We start from the raw sequence: 24,216 nt of genomic DNA, 5'->3' as shown, positions 1-24,216 counted from the left end.
CCATATATATATAATTTCCCACTAGTTCTTGGGCCTATTTATATGACCTTGTGGTGACTACTTGGAAAGCCTGATCATAGTAGCTGACGCTTCTGGGCAAGTGGCTTCCATGAATCTACTGGCAACTCATAGGAAGCTGGACCATCCATGTCCATTCCAGCTGGTATCGGCTCTTCAGGGTCTCTCCCATTATCTGACCATTTTAACTGGAGAAGTTGATGATTGAACCCTGAATGCAAAGCATGTACTCTACCACTGAGCTAATGGTGCCTTCCGTTGTCTGCTCATTTCGGCAAGCTCTGGAAAACTTGGGATCGCCAGGGCATGGTACAGATTGAATTCAGTCCTAGCCGACAGAGATGGGGCTACAACAAGGCCCCAGTCTAAAGAAAGTTAGCCACACTTAAGTCCAGTCGGTGACTGATGACCAACTTGTCTCAATCAATAGGACATAAGCATGATATTCTCTGGACCAGGGCCAGGCTTTTCAAATGACGACCAGTTTATGCTGATGTTGTGTGAACTGTCCCTCAGGGTACACACATCATTTACCATTTGTGGTGCTTGTTTTTCAATTCTTATGTACATCTTATGTATATCTTATTGAGCTCCATATGCCTTTGCATCTGAGCCAGGTGTTGTTTGGATGGGCATTCAGCAGAATTAATGAGTTTAAATCCTATACTGAAAGCTTTCTGCGTCTGCACTGAAAATGCTTCTCTAACAGGTGTCTTTCGCCTGCCTCTAACAGTCTTTTCAACATAAAGGCTGTAAAGTAACATGGCTGATTTGTGTTTGCAAAGTCCCCCTAGTCCATGTATCATGAGAGTCTATAGAGGATTAAAATGATGGCTCCTGAGTCACAAACCAGGCTCTTCAAGGTGGTAAAATGTCCTCCATGTTTAAAGTACCGAGAAAAGGAAGAGTGCAATTATTAACAATTTTGGTGCCATCCTCCAGGTTCTCCCAAACACGGATGAGACCCTGTTCACTCATTCAAGAGATGGGATTGGAACCATGCTTACAAGGATTGACTTGGAAAGCTCTTTTACAGTTCTGACTGAAACCCAGAGCGGATTCACCACCCCACTGACATTGGAGCCACCAGTTTCCACTAGACCCCCTCCTCCAACAGTGGGCAGTGGCAGCATTACTTGGCAGTAGAAGGCAGCACTGGGTAGCAGGATCCAAAGCAGCACCATTTACATTACCAACAATAGCCTATTTACATTATCTCCCATTTACATTACCCACAATACCCCAGCGTGCATTGGATTCATTGTGGGAAATGTAAATGGTGGCTAGAACCAGCTGCTCAGTGCTATTCAGAGTGCTGTAGCCCAATTTATTTTTTAAGGGATGCTCAGAGCAGCAAGGATGTCTGGGGGGCAATGCTGGTCTTCCACTGATGGTTACAAAATGCTTGCTTAGAGGTGCATGGTTGGCTGGTGGCTACTAGCTGATGACACACTCTACTGCTTTGGTGACACTGATGAGAAACAGTTTGGCAACTGGAATATAACCATAGAAGAAGGGGAAATAGTTTCGCAGGTCTATGGATGGGCTCTCCAATCCCATGCAGGTTGCTTTGCGGGAGCTAATGGTGCTAGCCCTGTCTCTCTGAATGACCACCTGGTTTCCCTGCTCCCACCCCCAGCTCAACATATATATATATATATATATATATATATATATATATATATTCACAGATATTACCAAACACAGTGTAATTCTCCAGTTCCCTCTCCTCACTAGGGAACTGACCCTGCAGAAATCGCATCTGCTGAAACTTTCGACCAGCCTGAGAACTCCAGAGCCATCAAATAATCTCTCGTGTATTTGAGGAATGCCTCTTAAGAATGCACAAAGGTAGCTCAACACAGATGAATGCTGGCAGATGAACCAGTTCTCTGCTCTGTGACAGATACACAAAGCAGGAATGAGAACAATATTGCTGCTTGTGGTCCATCAACATGGCTGGGTTGGGGTGGGGTGGTATGTTTGGTACAACAATGCACTGAGGTCTAGTATCCTAGGGAGAAATGCCTACTGAAGATGTCACTTTTTGTAAAGTGACATTCATTTTAAGGCTCCACTAAGAGATCTGCAAATGTCCAAAAAGCTGTGGATGTCCTTTGGGGTTTTTTTAGTGCTGATTTCTCAACCTTCCAGATTGCATGTGATCAGTCCTCTGAATCAGAGTGTTAATCGCTTGCAAATCATAAATTGATGTGGGGGAAGGAAATGGCCCCTCATCCCAGTTGCTACTCATTCACATGGATTAGTAAAATCAGCAACAAGGAAGGAAGGAAGGAAGGAAGGAAGGAAGGAAGGAAGGAAGGGGGTATTGTCACATCTCGACATTGATGGAGGCCTAACACACCCATAACATGAACCGGTTTTTGATAAGACACTTTCCATTTTGGAGGAAGCCTCCCACTCTCATTGCTCCTCAGTAACAACCCCTAGATCTTTTCCACTCTGAAATGCACAGGAGCTCAAACAGAGGACTCTGGGCTCATCTACACCAAGCAGGATGTTGCACTATGAAAGCAGTATATAAAAGGCAGGAGCCAGATCAAGCAGGATGTAGCGGTATGAAAGCGGTATATGGTATGTGTCCATGGGCCCCAACAGTTGTCAGTGCACTTCAATACCGCTATAAATAAGTAGTGTGGCTCCTGCCTTTTATATACTGCTTTCATAGTGGAATATCCTTCTTGGTGTAGATGAGGCCTCTGTCAACAGGATCCAAATGTAGTAACTTGCTAGAGTTAGGGGTAGAGAAATGGTGGTCTTGCAGGAGTTGCTGGACTACAACTCCCATCATCTCTGGCTGGGGCTGATGGGGGTTCAAGTCCAACAATATCTGGAGGGTTTCATGTTCCCCAACCCTGTGTTAGAGGATGGGGCTCCTGTTCTCAGCTGTGCTTTTAGCGCCATCACTACAAGTGGCCAAAGGCCGATATTGCAGCTACCAACTCAACAAGGGTCACGTGACACAAGGTGCCAATAGGGTGCTACCTGTCCCTGCCTCACCGCCACCACTTTGAAGTTCTGATTTTTACCAGTTGGTGGGTCTGGGGTGACTTTAGACACTGTGTTTTGCAAAGTTGTCAGTCGGTGTTTCATGACGCGTATTCCCTCTGCAAATCGTGTTTCCTGCCCCTTTAGAAATTGCTGCATTTGGCGGATGGTAGCCAGAAGATGCTGCTTGCCCATGCAGTTCTGTGGAAAGAAACAGCTGAATCAGTGCTTTTAACATACCACACAGTTGCAGACACTGCGGCTTCATCTGTATGTCACGTATGACTGTTAAGTACAATCCAAAACCTATTTGATCCAGTTATCTTGCACTTCCTTCAAGGAGCTCAGGGTAGCATTTTAACCTCACAACAACCCTTGTAAGGTAGGAGAGCAGAAAACCAGGATATGAAATCCTCTTCGTGCACCACTCAGGACTCCATTCTGCCTCGTGTAGAAAAGCTCCATGACAGACCATTGCTCCATCTAGCCTAGTACTGTCTACACTGACTGGCAGCAGCTCTCCAGAGTTTCAAGGAGAGAGAAAATTGAAACTTTTTTCAATTCCACCTGGAGATACCAGGGATTGAACCTGGGACTTTCTGCATGCAAAGCATGCATGCTCTACCACTGAGCTACTGTGCTGGGACACACCACATCTGGAAGGTGCCAAGTTGAGGAAGTCTGCCCTGGTCACTTGTTCCCACGCTCTCCAAGGGCTGCAGACTTGGTGCAAAGCTGATAGGGCCCCTTAAATAGTCTGGGCCCCAGCGAATTCACAAACTTGCCATCCACTAGCACAGACTGTGTCATGCCTTGCCTATTTATTTATTGCATTTCTATACCACGCAATAGCTGAAGCTCTCTGGGCGGTTCACAAGCCTATATAGGCTAGGCATGTATATTAGATTTTTTTTTAAAAAAACACCACACACACATCTTCCACTTTTTATCTCATAACAAGAAGGCGAAATATTCAGAGACACTTTAGTATCATGTGAGAAACACTTTCATGTAAATGGCTGCCTAGAGAACCCAAAGACCCCATTGCTTTTCCTTTATGCCTGTGCCAAGATGCTCACTCTCATTCACCTGTGTCTTGACTTGTGCAAGGCGTGTGTGTGCATGGTGTGCGCAGCCATGGAGCATAAGGGGAAATCTTCCTCAACAATGGTATCTATAACTCATACTACCGTATTTCTTCGATTGTAAGACACACATTAATTTCAGTACCACCAACAGAAAAAAAGTTTTGATTCTAAGAAATAATAAACGCACCCGCGATTCTAAGACGCACCCTGTTTTTAGAGATGTTTACATGGGGGGAAAAGTGCGTCTTAGAATCAAAGAAATATGGTAATTTAAATTAGTATCTATATGGATAGCTATAGTTATACCCATCCATCCATAAATGCACATCAATGTCAATGCATATTTATCAATGCATATCTGTCACCTATCTATGCATATATATTTTTTCTAGTCTTATCAATATTGGCCTTCCCCAACCTGGTGCCCTCCAGATGTGTTCGCTTACCAGTCCCAGCATCCCCCAGCCTGCATGAATAGCTGGAGGACCCTGTGAACTGTAATCAACACATCTGGATGGAACAAGGTAGGGGAAGGTTGATCTATCTATTTATATATACACACACACACACTTGTCACTCTGAAATTGACTTTCTTTGTGAATTACACAACTTCATGAGAATTAAAATAAATGGGTGCTGGAGCCAGTTCAAACTGAGTGACCACTGCTACTGCCACAACATACCTGACTTTTCTTGCATGTTTAACGCGTAAGAATCTAACTGCTGTATTTCATATAAGCATGTGTCAGGGCAGGAAGGTTCCTTCTTGCCCAAAGCTCTTATCATATGTGGCATGCAGCAGCAGACTGCGAAAAAGGAAGGCACGCTGCATACTTTTATAATAAGCTCTTTGTTGAAGGGTTATTTTTAACCTGAACCGCTGCGGTAAAGTTAACCATAATAAACCATGGCTGGAGCAGCTCACTCACTCCATGCTGATATTCCAGCAGGATGACTTGGACTCACTAGGTCAATGGTTACGTGATCAGACCCATTTATTTAGACATTCGTGGAGAAACAGGTTGAGTTTATTTTTTAGTCCAATAAGAGGGTTGCAGTTGCATATTCCACCAATACGATGCAAGAAACGTAGCTAGCAATAAGGGCGCAGAGCAAAATCAGTTGCAAAAGTATTAATCATATAAGCGCAGTCTAGAGCTGCACTCAGCTCTTCACCTATAGTCTGGAGGGAACTGAGAATTACACGACGGGAAGGCTATTTTACTTTGGATTCAGATTTCCTCTGATGAAAAACTGAGTGTTATTACTTGAGGCAATTATGCAGATTTTGCTCCTTTTGTATCAGCTACTTCTGCATCTCTTAACTGAATTTGTTGCTAGCACAGCTTTTCTGATTTGCACCACGTATGCCATGTCTCTTGTCTGTTGATCTAAAGTTAAAAGTTAGAGGATGTATATAAAAGCCAGAGGGCACCAACACTCATCATCTTACATTCCTGTGACCTTTGCCAAGAGAGTCGAAAGAAACAGCAAGAAAAGTTCAGCCTTTTCGGGGGAAAGTTTGCAAAAGAACTGTCACTCATTTTACTGTCAAGGAGAGCTTCTTTTCTCTTACACACACCGCGTGTCTATTTTCACCACCACCACCACCACCACATTTTTGTTCTTTTTGTTGTTGTTAAAGTAAGAAAACTCTTTCCCCCAAATGAAATAGCAACCAGTGGTGGACCGAGAAAGAGGAAGGGGCGTAGAGCAGCACTTACCTGGGAAGCCAAAGATTCCTGACATGACGTTAGGCACAAGAAAAGAAAGAGGCTGTATTGCAATCCAGAAATCATGGTCCTGTTATTCCGAGATAGAATCCTTTCGCATTGGAGGGAGTGCCTGGCTAAGCTGCTTCTTCAAGTTTGCCCCGGCTGCAAATCAGTACGAAGACAGCAGCAGAACTCCCTTGCTCAGATCAGAAACGGCTGCAGCATCACACAGCAGGTTTCCTGAAGAGTAAAACTTCTCATTGGTAGGCTGCCTTTGCTGCAAGTGTGCTCCCTCCTAGGGGCTGTTTCCCAGACACCCCCGCCCCATTTGACAAACTAACACCTAAGATTGCCGACTTTCCTGGGAAGCTGATTTGCTTTATTTCTGCTGCTCAGTGATAACTAGTAGAAGAAAAAGGTCCCCCCCCTCCCAATTTTAAGAAGCAACATGCCCATTGGGGTAAAAACAGAGAGAGAGAGAGACAGAGAGAGAGAGAGGTGTCTGATGGATAGTTCTGCTCAAATTGGGGGTATAATTTGGGTTTAGTAGAACCTGTCCTCCCAACCCAAAGGCTTACAGCAGGAGGTGAGTACCTCTGATCCTCCAGATGTTTTTAGACTACATTGCCTATTTATTTTTTATTTATTTACAATATTTATATACCACTCCACATTCAAAAGGTTTTGGAGCGGTGAACAGATGGGATAAAAGAATAAAAGAATCACAATCCAACCTGGAGGGCAACGGGGTCACCACCCCTAACTTAGAGTAAGAATTAATGCTGCGTATGCACTTTGTTTAGAGGTTGGGGGCTCCTAATTGTATTTGTTTGGGCTAATCAGGAGGCGGAAGGAAAAACAGTAATAATGCTTAGTCTTTATATACCAATCCACACAATTACTGCAGCAATCCTTGCAACAACCTTGCAAGGTAGGACAGTATTATTATCCTTAGTGCTATCTGCTATTGCAGTGGAGTGGCTCAGGGCCAAACTACGTGGGTTATACCCAATGTTAATCCCACTTAAGACCCATTCATTTCAATGGGTCTACTCAAAGTAGGATTATCAGTGTATACAAACACATATTACATTATTCGTGCTTCTTTTTTCTTTTTTTTAGCATGTTCTTAGCTCATCTAACAACCCTAAAAATATACACAAATGTGTTTTGGGATCATTTTATTACTCCAAGCTATTTCCCAATGTTTGGGGTGGTATTTATTTATTTATTACATTTTTATACCGCCCAATAGCTGAAGCTCTCTGGGTGGTTCACAAAAATTAAAACCATAATAAAACAACCAACAGTCTAAAAACACAAATACAAAATACAGTAAAAAAAAAAGCACAACCAGGATAAAACCACGCAGCAGAAATTGATATAAGATTAAAATGAAGAATTAGAACAGTAAAATTTAGATTTAAGTTAAAATTAAGTGTTAAAATACTGAGAGCATAAAAAGGTCTTCAGCTGGCGATGAAAGGAGTACAGTGTAGGTGCCAGGCGGACCTCCATGGGGAGCTCATTCCACAGCCGGGGTGCCACAGCAGAGAAAGCTGTGCCCCACAATCTCAACTGTGTCTCTAGTGTCATAAGAAGTATGTTTTAAACTCAAAATATGAGTAAAACTTTAGGCAAAACTTTATTATTCTTAGAAACTGACATTTTTTTGGTTGTGTGGGTGTGTTTCTCAATCCGTAATAAATCTGTTTGTGGTGAAGTAAATGTTCCCCCAATGAAATCTCAAGCCTTGTGCCAATCTACTGACTCCCAGAGTAATTAAGCCTGGTTCCCTATGCTAGTTTTCTTTGAAAAAATCATGGTACATTGTTTACAGCCCAGTACATCGCTTGTGTTTGGGGCATAAATGCACCCAAAGGCAAAATCAATAGATTATTGGGATATTTTATGCCCTAGGTGTGTTTTGTTTCCAGAAAGAAAATAAGTGGCAAGATGCTGAAATTTGGACATTTTGCAGGTAACAGTATCCAACAATATCATGGGAGGACTGTGTTGTAGGTGTACTTCTGCGTAAATTCTGCAATGTAAACAGGGCCGGTGCCAGACTATTTTGCACCCTAGGCAGGTGAGCTGCTTTCACCCACCCCCACCCCCACCCCCACCCCCACCCCAGAGTACCTGGGCGCGGGGCACCATCTCGCCCACCCAGCCGAAGTGAAGTCAGGACACTGGGGCAGGTGGGCGGCTTCAGAATGGCGCGCCCGGAAGCCACCCTCTCAGAGCCGCTGTGGGACAGAGGCTTCCAGTGCGGTGTTCGGCGCCCCCCTTACCTTGGCGCTCCAGGTGGCTGCCTGAGTGGCCTCTATGGTAGCACCAGCCGTGAATGTAAAGTACACTTAGGGTAACTTTGTCACCCTCCCTTATTGGACAGGAGTGGCCACTTTTATTTTGGAGGAAAAGTGCCCATGCAGGGCGTGTTCTCATCAAGCATACTTCTAACGTTGGGGATAGATGCAAAAGGCCTCCCAGCTGACTTCAGTGGATGGGCAGGATCAGGTGGGAGGAGGGATCTTTTAAAATATCCTGACTGAAAGCTGTTTATGGTCTTAAAGGTGATGATTACAGGTGGTTCCAGATAAGGCTTTTTATCATGCAATCACTGTGCCTCATTCATGGAATCTTATATAGTGTTCAGATAATGTCATCTTCCACTTATAACCCTCTCAGTGTTTTCCCACCACTTCTACCTTTTCTCTGTTCACTTAAAACAAACCTATTAAGGAGGAAAAGACAGAATAGTTGGACAATGTCTTTTGCTAGGCGCTATCTGTCTGGAAGCACAACAGCACTTTGAACTGTTCCTAGAAATGGACTAGCAGCTGGCGGAGTTAGTATAAAAGAGGAGTCACATACTTCAAGGAACTAGCCTCAAAAAAACTGGCTACTTAATTTCTGTCAAAAATAAGGCTTCTCCACATGGGGCACTTATCCTGCAATTGAAATTGATTACTTATGGAGGTTTGCAGGCCCTTTACACGACGTCGTCAACCTCCAGCATTTCTCCTGCGCTTTCCTACCATTTCTGCAGCTTAATGTGAAATGGAAATAATGAGGTAATAAAAAGATCTGGTTTGAATCGGTTTGAATTTGTCCATGTAAAGAGGAAGTGGAGCTATAACAACAGTGCCATCTAGTGGCTGTACAATGAAACATATAGAATTTGTAGATAAAAGGGGGGAAAGGGGTGAGTGGGTGGAAAGTAAAGCACGTGTAAAGGTCCAGACTTAATCCTGCAATGAATCTGGAAGCAGAAGCCCCAATAAAATTGTGGGATAAAATGCCGCTGTGTGGAGAAGCCCAAAGAAACGCATTATAGACATTATGCCAAATACAAATGGGACCTGCAAAAAACACACCAAAAAACCCCCACCACGCCAGCCAGGGAGCCAGCCAGCCATTTCCTTTTCCCAGAGATTCTATTCCTACCTCCCACCCCAAGAGTCAGCCAGCATTCTGTGGCCATTGAGCATGGTTGGCCTTCACTGAGCTGTTTCAAGGGTCCCCCCTTAAAAAAAAAAACCTTATGGAAACCCTGTGCTCTTCCAAAGCCTTCTGATCCCTCCCTTGTCTTGTGCATAGATTGTACTATTTTGGCTACATGAGAAACCTTACATGGAGAATGAGTTCACTATTAGTATATATAATAGAACGAGGTGGTCGAATTCAGGTGGATATGTACATTATAGTTTTGACTGTTCGCATGGTCAGACCTTGGTATAACAAAGTGTGGGAGACTGCCCTGTTGGAAAAGTTAATGTATCAGCTCAGAACCTCAAAAGAACAGAGTGAAACAGACTCATTGGCTAGGTTCACACATTACGCTAACCCATGATGGATGTCAAAAAACACTGGGTAGGTGATTATGCAAACAACCTACTGTGGTCCCATCAGATGATAAGGCAAACAAGTTAGGTTTTTTTCACATAAACTCTTGCCCATCCTCCTCCTGTAGTCATCCCACCCGGCTGGGCAGGTATCCCAGCTTATTTATGGTGGGAATAGAGATTGCTTTAGAGGAGCAGAGTGGCAGCATCATTTTTGGCTGTTCTTGCCAAGCTGCTGCGTAGGTGATCTCTGTAACCCATGCTGGCACAACAGACAACACACTAACCAATCATAGGTAAAATAACCCTAACTACAGACCATAGGTTCTCAGAGCAGCTTATTTGGGGGGAAATGACCCACCATGGGTCAGGCGGATATCTCAGAAACAACATGCTAACCCATCATGGGTTGTTCCAGAAAATAAACCATGATGGGTTAGCGTGTTGTCGGAACACAGTCATTCTGGACAATAGGGGTAGAGAAACTTTTTCTGTCAAAGGCTGCATTCCCTCCAAGTAATCTGTTTGGATCTGCATTTTAGAGGTGGGCAAAGTTGAAGCCAACAGTGGGTGAGACCATCCCTTTTCTCTCTCTCTTTCTAACATCCCCTTCCCCCCGCCCCCACCGCCAGAAGTCTATACTAATAGGGTGACCATATGGAAAAGGAGGACAGGGCTCCTGTATCTTTAACAGTTGCATAAAAAAGGGAATTTCAGCAGGTGTCATTTGTATATATGGAGAACCTGGTGAAATTTCCTCTTCATCACACCAGTTAAAGCTGCAGGTGCCCTACTCTCTTTTAAATCTGGTCACTCTATTTATTTATTTATTTATTTATTTATTTATTTCATTTCTATACCGCCCAATAGCCGGAGCTCTCTGGGTGGTTTACAAAAATTAAAACCATTCAAAGTATAAAACAACAGTAAAGCATAATATAAAATACAATATAAAAGCTCAACCAGATAAAAAGAGCAGCAATGCAAAATTACAAATTTAAAACACCAAGTTAAAATTTATTTATAGACTGTTAAAATGCTGGGAGAATAAAAAGGTCTTCACCTGGTGTCTAAAGGCATATAATGTAGGTGCCAAGCGAACCTCCTTAGGGAGCTCATTCCACAGCCGGGGTGCCACAGCAGAGAAGGCCCTCCTCCTGGTAGCCTACAGCTTTAACTGTTGTGATGACGAGGAAATTTCACCAGGTTCCTTTCTCTGGAATTTACCTCAGTGGCTAAAAAGATGGCACAGAAAAACATAGAAAGCAGTGCATAGCAATGAACTAGAACCTGCCCTCAGCCCTGCAGCCTCCAATAAAAGTAATTCCTTCTAATAGCAAACTAGCGTGGCTGAGTGCCTATCAGTCTGTGACTTCGGTGACATGTTGCTATATTCTCAGGGTTTTTTTTAGGTACATATATATGTAAATTCATCTTTGAAAAACAAAAACAAGACAAAATGGCCCTGTGAGCATCTGGGCTCTATGATACGTTATAGGAATAAAACAGAGATAAGAAAACTCTTAGAAAACTCATTGCATTGTCTGCCATGGGAGCTACCAGGTTCATGTTGAACTCTAAAAGCAGAAATTCTTGTCTTTGCTGCTACCTTTTTGTTTTGTTTTGGTGACAGAGCTGCTATATGGTAAAATCCTGGATTTCTCCATTGTTTGCTAAAAGCATCTCTCACGTCTACTCCACTGGTGGTGTCTAAAGCAAGGATGGGCAACTTGTGGCCTTCCAGATGTTTTGCCCTACAACTCCTATCGTCCGTCACCATTGGCTATGCTGGCTAGGGCTAATGGGAGTTGTAGGCCAAAACATCTGGTGAGCCATAAGCTGCCCAGGTATACGATAAGCCTCGAATGAAATCTCTGGCTGATGGTGGTTGAGCCAAGGACTGCTGAAGGTGTCAGGTGGGCAGGGTTGTGGGGAGGAAAATGGTGGGTGAGGGAGAAAATTGGCTTACTTGAGCCTTATTTATTTGTTTATTTATTACATTTCTATACTGAAGAACTCTGGGTGGTGCATAATAATTAAAAATACAACATAAAGTACAATTTAATATATAAACTTTTAAAACTACAATATAAAAGTACAACCTAGAATGTAGAGATTTAAAATACAGTAACAGATTAAAACAACAAAGCTAAATTACTAAAATGCCTGGAAAAAATTCTAAGGTCTTCACCTGGCGCTGGAAAGAGCACAATGTAGGCACCAGGCAAACGTCTCTGGGGAGCTCATTCCACAACCGGGGTGCCACAGCAGAAAAGGCCCTCTTCTTTGTAGTCATCTGCCTCACTTCCTTTGGCAGGGGCTCCCAGAGAAGGAACGCTGAAGATGATCTTAAAGTCTGAGCAGGAGACGATGCATCAGATAACCTGGCCCTAAGCCATTTAGAGCTTTGAAACAAGCCGGGAAATGGACTGGCAGCCTGTGCAGATGACAGAGTACTTGAGATGAATGTTAAATGAAAAGCATCTCTCCACCATCTTGCAGCTATGCAGCAATAAAGTGCTCAGGTCCATGGCTGGCAACTAGACCCAGTCCTGAGGCCTCTGGTACTATATGCAACAGTAGGGGAATGTTTCAGGAGGTGTGTGGCCCCATGAAGCACAAGACTCGTGATCCACTACTGCTTTAAAGCGCTTTATAGCAGTTTTGACAACGGTATATGGAGTGTGTCCTGGGCCCCAACAGTTGTCAAAACTGTTATAAAGCACTTTAAAGCAGTAGTGTAGATCCTGCCCCAGAACAGGAGTCCAGAATAGGAGCCATTAATGACTGGGGATGCATTACAACATTTTGTTGTGGGTCCTCATTTGTTTCATACCTTGTTTGGTAATCAAAACAACTATGGGTGCTGATAATTTGCTTAGGAAAATGAAAAGGAGTCTGAAAGTAAGTACTAAATCCTACTGTCCAGATTTTAACAGCTCACATTTGGCAGAGGGTGGGGGAGAAACACATTGCAACATTAAATAGGGATGGGAGAACCAGGGATGTTTGAGCTTGCCCGAATTCTCGTTACTTCACTTTGACGCTCGGTTCGGCTGACTACTACTTCCATTTGCGACATGTTTTTCAGTTCGTTCAAAAAGAAATGTGTGCATTTCGAATGGGAAATGTACACATTGCTGTGCACGTTTTTCAAAAGTGCACATTCCCCCTGTTACTAAAATAAGAAAATGCGTAGTTTTTGGAAAGAGCACATTTGAAGTGCGCAATTTTCAAGAACATATGTTTTTTTTTTAACACATCGCAAGTTCGGGATTATGTAGACATTTTTCAAAAAAATGTGTTCCCATTTGCATTCAGGGTTATGAACAAGGTAAGTTCAGATGATTTGTGAACTGAAATGAAATTCTTGTACATCGCCACAGTTAAAGAAAGCATTAATTTATCTAGCGCTCCAGCACCACCTGCTGTAGAATTTGTTAAAAGCACCAGAGTACAAGCAAGTTTAAAAGTGATGTACTTTGGGGCAAAACAATCCCAACTTTAAGTATAAGCTGATGGGATCTGAACTAGGAGTGACTGACCAAGAAAGAGATCTTGGGGTTGTAGTGGACAGTTCAATGAAAATGTCAACCCAGTGTGCAGCTGCTGTGAAAAAGGCAGACTTTATGTTACGCATAATTAGGAAAGAAAATGAAAATAAAGCTGTCAGTATCATGCTGCATTTATCTATGGTGCGACCACACTTGGAATACTGTGTACAGTTCTGGGTCACCACACCTTAAAAAGGATATTGTAGAGTTGGAAGAAGTGCAGAAAAGGGCAACTAAAATCATCAAGGGGCTGGAGCATCTCCCCTATGAAAGAAGGTTACAACAGCTGGGACTATTTGGCTTAGAAAAGAAGGAAGTAAGGGGAGACATGATAGAGGAATAGAAAATTATGCATAGTGTGGAGAAAGTGGAAAGGGAGACATTTTCCTCCCTCTCTCGTAATACTAGAATCTGGGGTCATCCCATGAAGCTGATTGGTGAGAGGTTCAGGACAGATAAAAGGAAGGACTTCTTCACACAGCGCATAGTTATGGTCTTGAATTTGCTACCACAAGATGTAGTGATGGCCATCACTTCGGATGGCTTTAAAAGGAGATTAGACAGGATAAGCCTATCAATGGCTACAAGTCTTGATAGTTATGTGCTACCTCCAGTATCAGAGGCAGCATGCTTATGTACACCGGTTGCTGGGGAACATGGGTGGGAGGATGCTGTTGCACTCATGTCCTGCTTGTGGGTTGCCCATGGCAGCTGGTTGTCCACTGTGTGAGCAGAATGCTGGACTAGATGGATCCTTGGTCTGATACCATGCCTAGGAGGGGGCACAACTCAGGGAAGGGGACCCACTGAGAGCATCTTTCTCAAAGGGCTCCCAAACCTGGAACTAGCATTGCGTTGTGCTTTGGTTTAAAAAATCCAGTTCCCTCCGAACTTATCACTTTGCTGCAGACCTGGGTACTGCCCTGTTTTCTGATGGAAGCATCTTTTCCTCATAATTGATTACCCTCCTCCTCCTCCTCCTCCTCATCTTCCACCAGCTTTCTTCTCACATCACTTAGGAAGAAGGAAACCAGAAGATTTCTGATTCAAGGCAATCTGAAGTGGTGTGGTGGAGGGTGCTGGAGGTGGTGGTGGGCATTGGCTTGTTCAGCACTGCCCTTTTATTTTCCCGTACAGGCTGTGTATGCCAGTGGCGCCAGGATGATGATGAAGTGGTTTCCTGATGAAGTGGAGGGGAAAGATCCTGCATGTGCAACAGCAGGACTCAAACTCCACTCCTGAGGATCTTGTATTACTAAAGGTTGCCAGTTACACCGAGTGAAAAAGAGAGGATATGCATTGTCAAAAAAAAAAAGAGAGGACAAAAGAGGTCATGGGATTGCACAAAAAGTGTATATGTGAATGTATATGTATAGGTGCAAATTTATAATTACTATAATTTAAATAGAGATACAATACAAGTCACCATAGTGGGGAAGACTATGGCCAGGTGACCTGATGTGCCTGCTAAATCTGCTGACCAGGTGAAATGTTTGATGGGTAAATTTATTTATTTATTTATTACATTTATTTCCCGCCATTTTTCCTCCAAGGAACCCAAGGCTGTGTACATAAGAATACGTGCTGGATCAGACCGAGGGTTCCATCTAGTCCAGCACTCTGTTCACACAGTGGCCAACCAGCTGTCCACCAGGAACCCACAAAGCAGGACATGGTGCAACAGCACCCTCCCACCCATGAGCCCCAGCAACTGGTGCACACAGGCTTACTGCCTCGAATACTGGAGATAGCACACAACCATCAGGGCTAGTAGCCATTGATAGCCTTCACCTCCAGGAATTTATTCAACCCCCCTTTTAAAGCCATCCAAATTGGTGGCTATCAACGCATCTTGTGGTAGTGAATTCCATAATTTAACTATGCGCTGTGTGAAGAAGTCCTTCCTTTCATTTGTCCTGAATCTCCCACCAATCAGCTACATGGAATGACCCCAGGTTCTAGTATTTTGGGAGAGGGAGAAAAATGTCTCCCTGTCCACATTCTCCACACCATGCATAATTTTGTACATCTCTATCATGTCTCTTCTTAGCCTCCTTTTTTCCAAGCTAAACAATCCCAGTTGATGTAACCTTCCCTCATAGGGGAGATGCTCCAGCCCCTTGATCATTTTAGTTGCCCTTTTCTACACTTTTTCCAGCTCTATAATATCTTTTTTTTTTAGGTCTGGTGACCAGAACTGTAAACAATATTCTAAGTGTGGTCACGCCATAGATTTGTATAAAGGCAGTATGATACTGGCCATTTTATTCTCAATTTCTTTTCTTATAATGCCTAACATGGAGTTTGCCTTCTTTACAGCGGCCGCACACATAATCTGCCTCCTCTCCATTTTATGCATACAACAACAACCCTGTGGGGTAGGCTGGGCTGAGAGTCTATGACTGGCTCAAACAGAGCTTTCACGGCCAAGTGGGGGTCTAGAACCCAGATCTCCCGACTCTCACTCTAGCACACTGGCCCCCAATATCCCTTCTTAAAGTCTCTTATGGTTCTTTATCTTTAAACTTGATTTAGACTGTACAGCCCTTTAAAGAGAAGACATTTTCAAATAGTCCTCTGTAAAATAGGACACCTCTAAGCCACCCTAACTGTTACAGATTCCAACAAGGCAGGTCTCTCTATCCAGATCACAAGGGAGAGAAAGCTCACATCCCACCAAGGGTAAGACTTGTGTTTCTGGATTTAAAGTTCTGCATGATAGCTGTTACATCATGGGACCAGAAGATGGAGTAAAGAGTTCAGATATCACACTCAATCAGCAGGTTACTGTTTTGAGGCCCAGGACAGCATTTCCCATTTCTCAGTGCTCATCTTGAACGTCTGACGTGAGAGAGGCACAAAATTCAGGGCTTCTCGAAATGAGTGATTTATAGCACGTTCACGACTGGCCACTCACAGAGGTTTGCAGGTCAATTACATGCCGTCATGAATAACCAGGACGTCTTCCACAGTATCCATTGCAAATCCCGCCATGAAAAGAACCACTTTTAAAGTGGTAAAATTCTTTAAAAAGCGGGATCTTCCACCACTAGATGGTGCTGTCTCAATTGAAGTGAATGGAAGGGAAGTATTCAATTCAAAGCACATGGTCGCCTCTCTTTACCCATTTAATGCAGCCCATAACAATTGTGCCAAAAAACAGGAATCACAAACGCCCTGGGTAAAGACGCCCACTGAGTCTTCCCAAGTGCAGTACTCTGACAAAAGATCATTCTGCTCTGTCCACAGCTCTTGGTTTCAACCCCACACAGGCCCAACACCATAGAACCCATCCTGGGAGCCTCAAACAGAGCATACCAGTGCTGACACCTGTCTGCCACAAGCCCCTCACATCAGGAAGCTGGGTCTGCAAGCCTCAATTTTGATTTCCCCAAAGTCCCCATGGTAGAGTACGGAGGGCACTCAAGGGCATTGTGGGAACTGAAGTGGCAGCTCCAGGCCACATTTAGAGGATATTGCAGCCACTGCTAGCACCTCATCAGTGTGCTTGTCTGGGTAGCCAAGTGGTCCAAGGCACTGCGTTCAGGTCACAGTCTCCATCTGGATGTGTGGCTCCAAATCCCACTCATAACATCCTTTTCCTTGGTGCAGAGATGTGAGTTTGCAGGGGTATGTGCTGAGGAGTGTGTGTTCATCCTGCATGCTTCTCAGGGTAGCCAAGCACTCAAAGGCACTGGGTTTCAGTCACTGTCTCTGTCTAGAGGTGAGGTGCTAGTACTCTTTCAATGTGCTTGGAAAGGCAGCTGAGTGGTTTAAGGTGTTCTGTTAAGCTTACAGTCTCTGTTTGGAGGCATGGGTTTGAATCCCACTCCTGACATCTTTTTCCTTGGTGTGGAGATCTGGCTTTGCAGGGATTTTAGCCACTGAGGTACCATAACTTCCATGTGCTTGTCAGGGTGGCCGAGCGGTCCAAGGTGGTTCAGGTCGCAGTCTCCATCTGGAAGCATGGGTTCAAATCCCACTCCTGACATCCTTTTTCTTGGATTGGAGTGTGGGTTTGCAGGGATTTTAGCCACAGGTCTAGTACTCCTTCCATGTGCTTCTCTGGGTGACTGAGCAGTCCAAGGCGCAGTGTTAAGATTAATGTCTCCATTTGGAGATGTGGGTTCAAAACCCACCTCTAACATTCTTTTCCTTGATGTGAATGTGTGGATTTGCAGAGTTTAGCTACAAAACTAACATTACTTTAATATGCTTGTCAAGGTGGCCAAGCAGTCCAATGCGCTGCATTCAGGTCTCAGTCTCTGTTTGGGGGCATGGGTTCAAATCCCACTCCTGACATCCTTTTCTCTGGTGTGGATGTGTGAGTCTGCAGCATTTTTAGCCACGGGGCTAGTCTCTTCCCATGTGATTGTCAGAGTGGCTGAGTGGTTCAAAGTGCTGTGTTAAGGTTGCAGTCTTCATCTAGAGATGTGGTTTTAAATCTTATCCTTTTCCTAGCTGTGGGTTTGCAGGGATTTTAGCCACTGAGGAAGCATCACTTCCATGTGATTGTCAGAGTGGCCAAGTGGTTGAAGGCACTGCGTTCAGGTCGCAGTCTTCATCTGGAGGCATGGGTTCAAATCCCACCCCTGGCCTGACATCCTTTTCCCTAATGCAAAGGTGTGGGTTTGCAGGAATTTTAGCAGGGGAGCTAGTGTTTCTTTCATGTCCTTGTTAGGGTGATTGAATGATTAACAATACTATGTTAAGTTTGCAATCTCTACTGGAGTCATAGGCTTGAATGAATCCCATTTCTGACATCCTTCATTGTGTGGCGTGAGAGTATAGGTTTGCAGAAATATATGCCAAGGGTCTTGTACTCGTGTAAGGATCCATTTGTTTTAGTGCATCCATTAAAAGTGATCACATAATGTATATTATTGAAGTCATCCATAACTGTTCACGTTAAAGTGTTCTATTTGGTTTAATAGATCACTATTTGGCAATGCAAATTACATTCCAGATTGGGAATGGAACAGAGGGCTAAAGACCCTCTACGTCCCATGATAGCGTTCCAATCCTGGTTTGGGGGTCCTATGCTTTATTTACTGTTAAAAAGGAGAAAAGGCATAGCTGCTAACTACATCTTTAAAGTAACTTATATGGCCTGACCATATGGTGATTCATTCAAAATACATCACTACCAGATTTACAACAATATATGCCCAGTTCTGGTTTGAGCATCTGGACATTATAACAACTAAATGAAGATTATACAGCATGTGTTTGCTTGTTTGCTTGTTTTTTTGTTTCCTTTTCTCTAAAATTATTTTTTTCTTTTATCTAAAATACAAGAAAAACATTTATTATTTTTATTACATTTATATACTGCCCCATAGCCGAAGCTCTCTGGGCAGTTTACAAAGATTAAAAAGTTTGGATTAAAAAGACTGAACATTAAAAATCAATATACAAAATTTAAAAACAAAAAAACAGTTAACATTTTAAACAAATTTTGAACACTCAGCCAGGCCAAAGCTATTGGAGTCAGTTAAAACTCAGCATATGCTGTTGAATGCCTGGGAGAAAAGGAAAGTCTGAACCTGGAGCCGAAAAGATAACAATGTTGGCACCAGGCAGGCCTCATTGGGAGATCGTTCCATAATTGGGGGGGGGGGACCACAGAAAAGGCCCTCTCCCTTGATGCCATCCTCCAAGCTTCCCTCGGAGTAGGCACTCGGAGGAGGACCTTAGATGTTGAGCATAGTGTATGGGTAGGTTCATGTCGGAAGAGGCATTCCGTCAGGTATTGTGGTCCCAAGCCATGTAAGGCTTTATAGGCTAAAACCAGCACCTTGAATCGGGCTCAGAAACATACAGGCAGCCAATGCAAGTGGGCCAGAGTGGGTCTTATATACTCGAACCTTTTGGTCCCAATTATCAATCTGGCCGCTGCATTTTGCACAAGCTGCAGCTTCTGAACCATCTTCAAAGGCAGCCCCACACAGAGTGCATTGCAGTAATCTAACTTGGAGGTGCCCTAGAGCATAGACAACTGAAGCCAGGTTATGCCTGTATAGATAGGGGCGTAGCTGGACCACCAACCGAAGCTCCCCATATATTGGAAGCTACCATATATCTAGTCAGACCATTTGTCCACCAGCTTCAGTATTGAAGCTGTTGTTTTTATACTGTTTTTAATGTTTTGATGGTTTTTAAATTTTATATACTTTTAATGTTTACTATTTTTAATTGTTGTAAACTGCCGAGAGAGCTTCGGCTGTGGGGCGGTATATAAATGTAATAAATAAATAAATAAATATTGTCTACGGCAGTGTTGTTCAACCAGTGCGTCACGACCCAAATGTGGTTCATGAGATCAGTCCAGATGTGGCGCAGCAAAGCTGTTGGCACCATGTTGGGCAATTGTAAAATTGTGAAAGTGGGTCATGTGTCACAGGTTGGGAATCTGAGATGGGTCTCCGATCTGGACCAGTTGAAGACCACTGGCCTACAGTACACTGACTGGCAATTGTGACTCTCTTGAGTTTCAGAGAGGGGCCTTTGTCAGGCCTTTCTGGAGTTGCTAGAAATTGAACCCAAGTCCTTCTACATGTAAATCATGTGGTCTGCCACTGCCCCAAAGCCAGTATTTTGCTCCTGAATATGCCATTTGTTGTAATTTTCAGCATAAAAACAGAAGGATTGGGGAGGATGAGTTTTTGTGTATTGTCCCTCCTGATATGGTGCCAATCTGGATTCTTGCTACTAGTTAAAAAGAAAAAAATGAGAGAGACAACAATGTATTTAATCTCATATTTAGCATAGCTCATACAGAAGATGCAAAGGAACCATTAGTGAGCAAAACCAAAATCAGCTGCAGGGAAAGGGAAAAAGAAACCCCAACGTAAACCCAGGAGAAGAACGAATAAAACAGACCATCATAATGGAGTGTTGTTTATTAAAATATAATCTCTATAAAGATACCATACTATACAAATAGAGACACAGAACGTTGCTTCTATTAGTCACTTGCTGAACAAGGCTTGGAAAGGTTGCTACAAAAGACTGGCTTTGTGTGACAAGAACAAGGAAGTCCACACAGAACATTTCTGGCCAAGGAGTTGCTCTGATCTGCAGCTCAGAAGAGTCCCATTTCTTCTTTCACAGCATGATTTCAGAGTCCTCCAAAGAGTCATTTGCAAACAGTAGTTCATCAGTCAGCAAGCTTCCTACAGGGAGTGTGCTAGCTTGAGACCAGAGCATCCCATTCTGCGATGGAGTGTGCTGGAGTAGAGGTAGATCCTCTTCTTCTGACCTTACCATGTCAGCAATGTGTTCCTCGCTAACCCCTCTTAAAATATATCTATCCCCCATCCCGTTGCTCTCGTGGATATCAACGGTAACCACCGTGGTCTCTGGTCTCTGGGAACAGGACTCTATGATTCGATCAGGATCAAGGTCTGTGTCTATCTGGGGGAAGTCAGAGTCCTCAGTCAGCTCTTCTGCGCTCTCCTCCAGCAAGCTTGTGTTAATATAAATTACGTCGGCAGGTTCACTGAGGGCGGGTAAACTTTCCCACAGCTTCTCCAGGTGCAGCTTCAGTTCCGAGAAGGTGGGTCGGTCCACGGGATCTGCCCTCCAACAGGAGTACATTATTTCATACCTGAAGAAATGAGAAATATACTAAGAGCTAGAACTTTTTGGATACAAATTCATTCTTTAATGCAGAAGATATGAAAAACCAATCTAAGATTGAAACCGGAATATTTCCTTTTGGGCTTAATGGACGACCAGATGAAAAGGAATTATGGGACCTTATTCTTATATATGACAACGGCAGCGAGACTACTATATGCACAAAAAATGGAAAGGCGCAACAGTACCAACGATGGATGAGTGGCTATTGAACATGAGTGGCTATTGAACATATATAAGATGGCAAAACATATCAATAATTAGAGAAAAGTCAACATCTGCGTTCAGAACTGAATGGAAACCTTTTATAGACTTTCTGCAGTATCTAGAAAATAATTACTTGTTTATCTGTGGATTCAACGAATAAGAAGAAAACTTTAAGATAAAAGAAAGAGGGGAATTTTGACTTTTGTAATCATAGAGCAAGAGATAATATAGTTACATATTTTTGCTGCAGAGAAAATTGGACATCCGTCTTAATTTAGTATGTGTTTTGTGTGTGTGTGTGTGTGTGTGTTTTATTTCTCTTTTTATTTCTCTATTTGTCTCACCATGTGCATTTTGTGTTTGTTAGTTTGTTGTTTTGAAATAATAATAAAAATATTATATATATAAAAAAAGAAACAAGAAATATGCTGTGCTGAAGAAACAAAGGAAGAGAGGGAAGGCGAAGAGAAGATGCACCACTCAATGTCAATATATCTCATTGAATTCAGTGGGATTTACATCCATTCCAAAGCTACTGTGGGGCACCGCCAGGACTCACCAGTTTTTCAAGGCTCCAAAGTAGGGGGTGACTGCAGGGAACATGCTGGGACAGTGCACCAGTCTGGCTGGCTAGGCAGAAATACCACAGCTGTCACTTATCAACCAAAGTGGGGCCAAGACAGAGTTGAAAAGGCAGAGCAGATGCATAGCTTTGGGTGGATGGGATACGGAAAGAGGAAGGAAAAGCCAAGCCAGGAATGACTGAAGAGTCCAGAGGAGGGTGGATGGAAAGGCAAGTGATGACCACCTAGTAGAGGAAAAGAAGAACAGAGAAGCAATTGGAAAGCAGGAAGGGAAGGGACTTTTAGGGGAAGAGAAGAGGAAAAAAAAAACAGAAAAGGGGAGGCTCCCAACTCCTTATTACTCAGATGAAGCCCATAATGGCCCCGTTCAGAAGACACCTTAAACCATGGCTTTAACCACAGTGGTTAAGCCAGAAAGCCAGGCTGTGTTCAGAAGACACCTTAAAGCACAGTTTTAACCATGGTGCATAAAGCAAAAAGCCTTCTTCACTGTGGTTAAAGCCATAGTTTAAGGTGTCTTCTGAACGCAGCCTGGCTTTCTGGCTTAACCACTATGGTTAAAGCCATGGTTTAAGGTGTCTTCTGAATGGGACCAGTGTACCTTTACCTGATCCCTCAACTAGGAGAGAGAAACGTAACTCTTTGCCCTAAAAAGGAAGTACTTTGTGGAAGAGGGGGAGCGGTTGACCAACTAGCGATGCAACTAGCAGTACTCAATCAACTCAACATTGCAGCTAACCCTTACCTGAGCCTAAGGTCTTAATGGAAATGATGGAAGATGATACCTGGCTCCTGAGTGCTTTGGGGGACATTACAAGGCCTTTGTAGCCCCATGAAAAAGCTCCCTCCAAGCAGTTGCTGAAGGATAATGCCCACAGGAACCATTCCTTTGGGGACATGTAACTGTGTTTGGGAATAATGTTTGTAACCGATTAAAGAGAGCCTATATCATTATCTGCTCAAACTGAGAGTGTTGATATCGACATGGGGGGCAGCTGTGGCATATAGCATAATTATTGAAAATCGGTGAAATTGTAAGGTTGAGAGCTGGCAGACAGCAGAAATCAAGATTCTTGAATGAAGAGAAACCACTTATTGAATATTGGAAAATATATTAAAAGGTCAAAATTAATATTTATGCATGCTTCAATATTTTTTAAGCATCATATTCTGTATATGAAGTTTTAATTTACCTTCGGATATATTTTGTGTATGGATAATTATCCTCAATTCTATTACTTCTTATCTAATTTAATTGTAATGCTGATAATAAGATGGTTTATAATGTTGTATTTATGAATTGATAAAATAAATTTAATTGAAAAAAGGAAAAAATGTGGGATATGAATTAATATTATTACTATCTTATAGATTTCTTAGATGCCTTTCTCAAAAAAAATCATCATGATGACCTACAACAAAATCAAAACATAGGACATTCAAACCGGCTAAAACAATTAGCATGGAAATACAACCATACCCGTAAATGAACTTAAATAAATATAGTTTAATAAGTTTAATTATAGTTTAATTTTTCTTTTTGTGCCTACAGGGAAGGATTACTAGGATGTCCTAATAGAGTGGAGGAGGATGTGTTATAAGATATTAGGGAGGGATGTTGCCCCTAACGAGGGCTGAAGTAGCCTGGTATTTAACAAGTGATTTGGTAGTCTTAGGCGATCAGGGAGCAGTCTTCATGCACCGGGTTGGCGCCACTCCACTGCCAACCAGCGGCACTTTCACTGCTGTGCAGCAGCGGCAACTTGTCCTAGCGAGGGGAGGCACCGTGGGCTTTCCGGAAGCCACTAGGCTTGCTGCACCCACCCCTCCCCCTCCCATGGCTTCCGGCAACCAATACAAGGTCGCCTTCCACTTGGGAACACCCGCGGAGTGGCTCCGAATGATGACAGACCGGCGGAAGACCGAGGCTGGCCTTGGTCTGGCTGGAAAAGTCAGGATAAGTCCCCAACTTTTCAGCCACACATCTTTGCCTATTTGCCCCAGGGTGGCTTCGAATCTGCAGCTGCGTCATCTACCTGATGCAGTGCGGATTTGGAGCCACCCAAGGACAAAGACAACATCAAGACAGCCCTTGGGATTTATATGCAGGCAAGGGAGTGGGCTGGTGGAGGAGGGACGGGTGGAAATTATTTTTACTAAGAGCCCCTATTTCCATGCTGGCCAGAAAGGAGCGGAGGGGGTGGGTTTCTTCCCTTTCTATGCAGTGAGCATGGAAATGCAGGACGCTCGCCTCTTAGCAGGCTGGCAAAAGTTTCACTGTCTAGTAACTTTTGTGGGCTTATTCACAAGTCTGGGTTAAACTATTTGGGGCGGTGAGGAAAGGTGAAGTTAAAATTGTATTTTAAAATGTTGTGCATTGTTTTGAGATAAAAGGTACTCAAAATTGTGCAGCGAGTCCCCTCTAACTAAGAGGAAATGGATGGTTGCCATGTAGAGCACAATAGCCTATCAATCCATCCTAGTGTTAGCCTTTACTGAGCCAGAAAACCCTCACAGTATGTGAACTATGAAGGGCTGTGTGTAGTCTGCTT

At 43.3% G+C, this 24,216-nt stretch overlaps 2 protein-coding genes across 3 annotated transcripts in view; both read right to left on the bottom strand.

The window, feature by feature from the left end:
* The window catches only part of FBLN7 (fibulin 7), a 37,020-nt gene extending 31,022 nt beyond the window's left edge, over positions 1 to 5,998 (bottom strand). The window contains exons 1-2 of the mRNA XM_063125544.1: positions 5,840 to 5,998; positions 3,069 to 3,228 (exon numbers count right to left, since the gene is read on the bottom strand). Coding sequence (XP_062981614.1) covers positions 3,069 to 3,228; positions 5,840 to 5,914 — 235 coding nt within the window. The 5' untranslated portion in view covers positions 5,915 to 5,998. The remainder of the gene's footprint in view (positions 1 to 3,068; positions 3,229 to 5,839) is intronic.
* Positions 5,999 to 20,097: 14,099 nt separating this feature from the next.
* Positions 20,098 to 24,216, bottom strand: part of MERTK (MER proto-oncogene, tyrosine kinase) — a 79,253-nt gene continuing 75,134 nt past the window's right edge. For both annotated transcript variants that reach the window (XM_063123922.1, XM_063123924.1), the window contains exon 19: positions 20,098 to 20,841. In XM_063123922.1, the coding sequence (XP_062979992.1) occupies positions 20,340 to 20,841 (502 nt within the window). In that variant the 3' untranslated portion in view covers positions 20,098 to 20,339. The remainder of the gene's footprint in view (positions 20,842 to 24,216) is intronic.

Source organism: Elgaria multicarinata, chromosome 4, assembly GCF_023053635.1.
Source record: "Elgaria multicarinata webbii isolate HBS135686 ecotype San Diego chromosome 4, rElgMul1.1.pri, whole genome shotgun sequence".
NCBI classification, from domain to species: Eukaryota; Metazoa; Chordata; class Lepidosauria; order Squamata; family Anguidae; genus Elgaria; species Elgaria multicarinata.
Note: the sequence above shows the minus strand (reverse complement) of the source record. Positions and strands in the feature narration are given on the sequence as shown.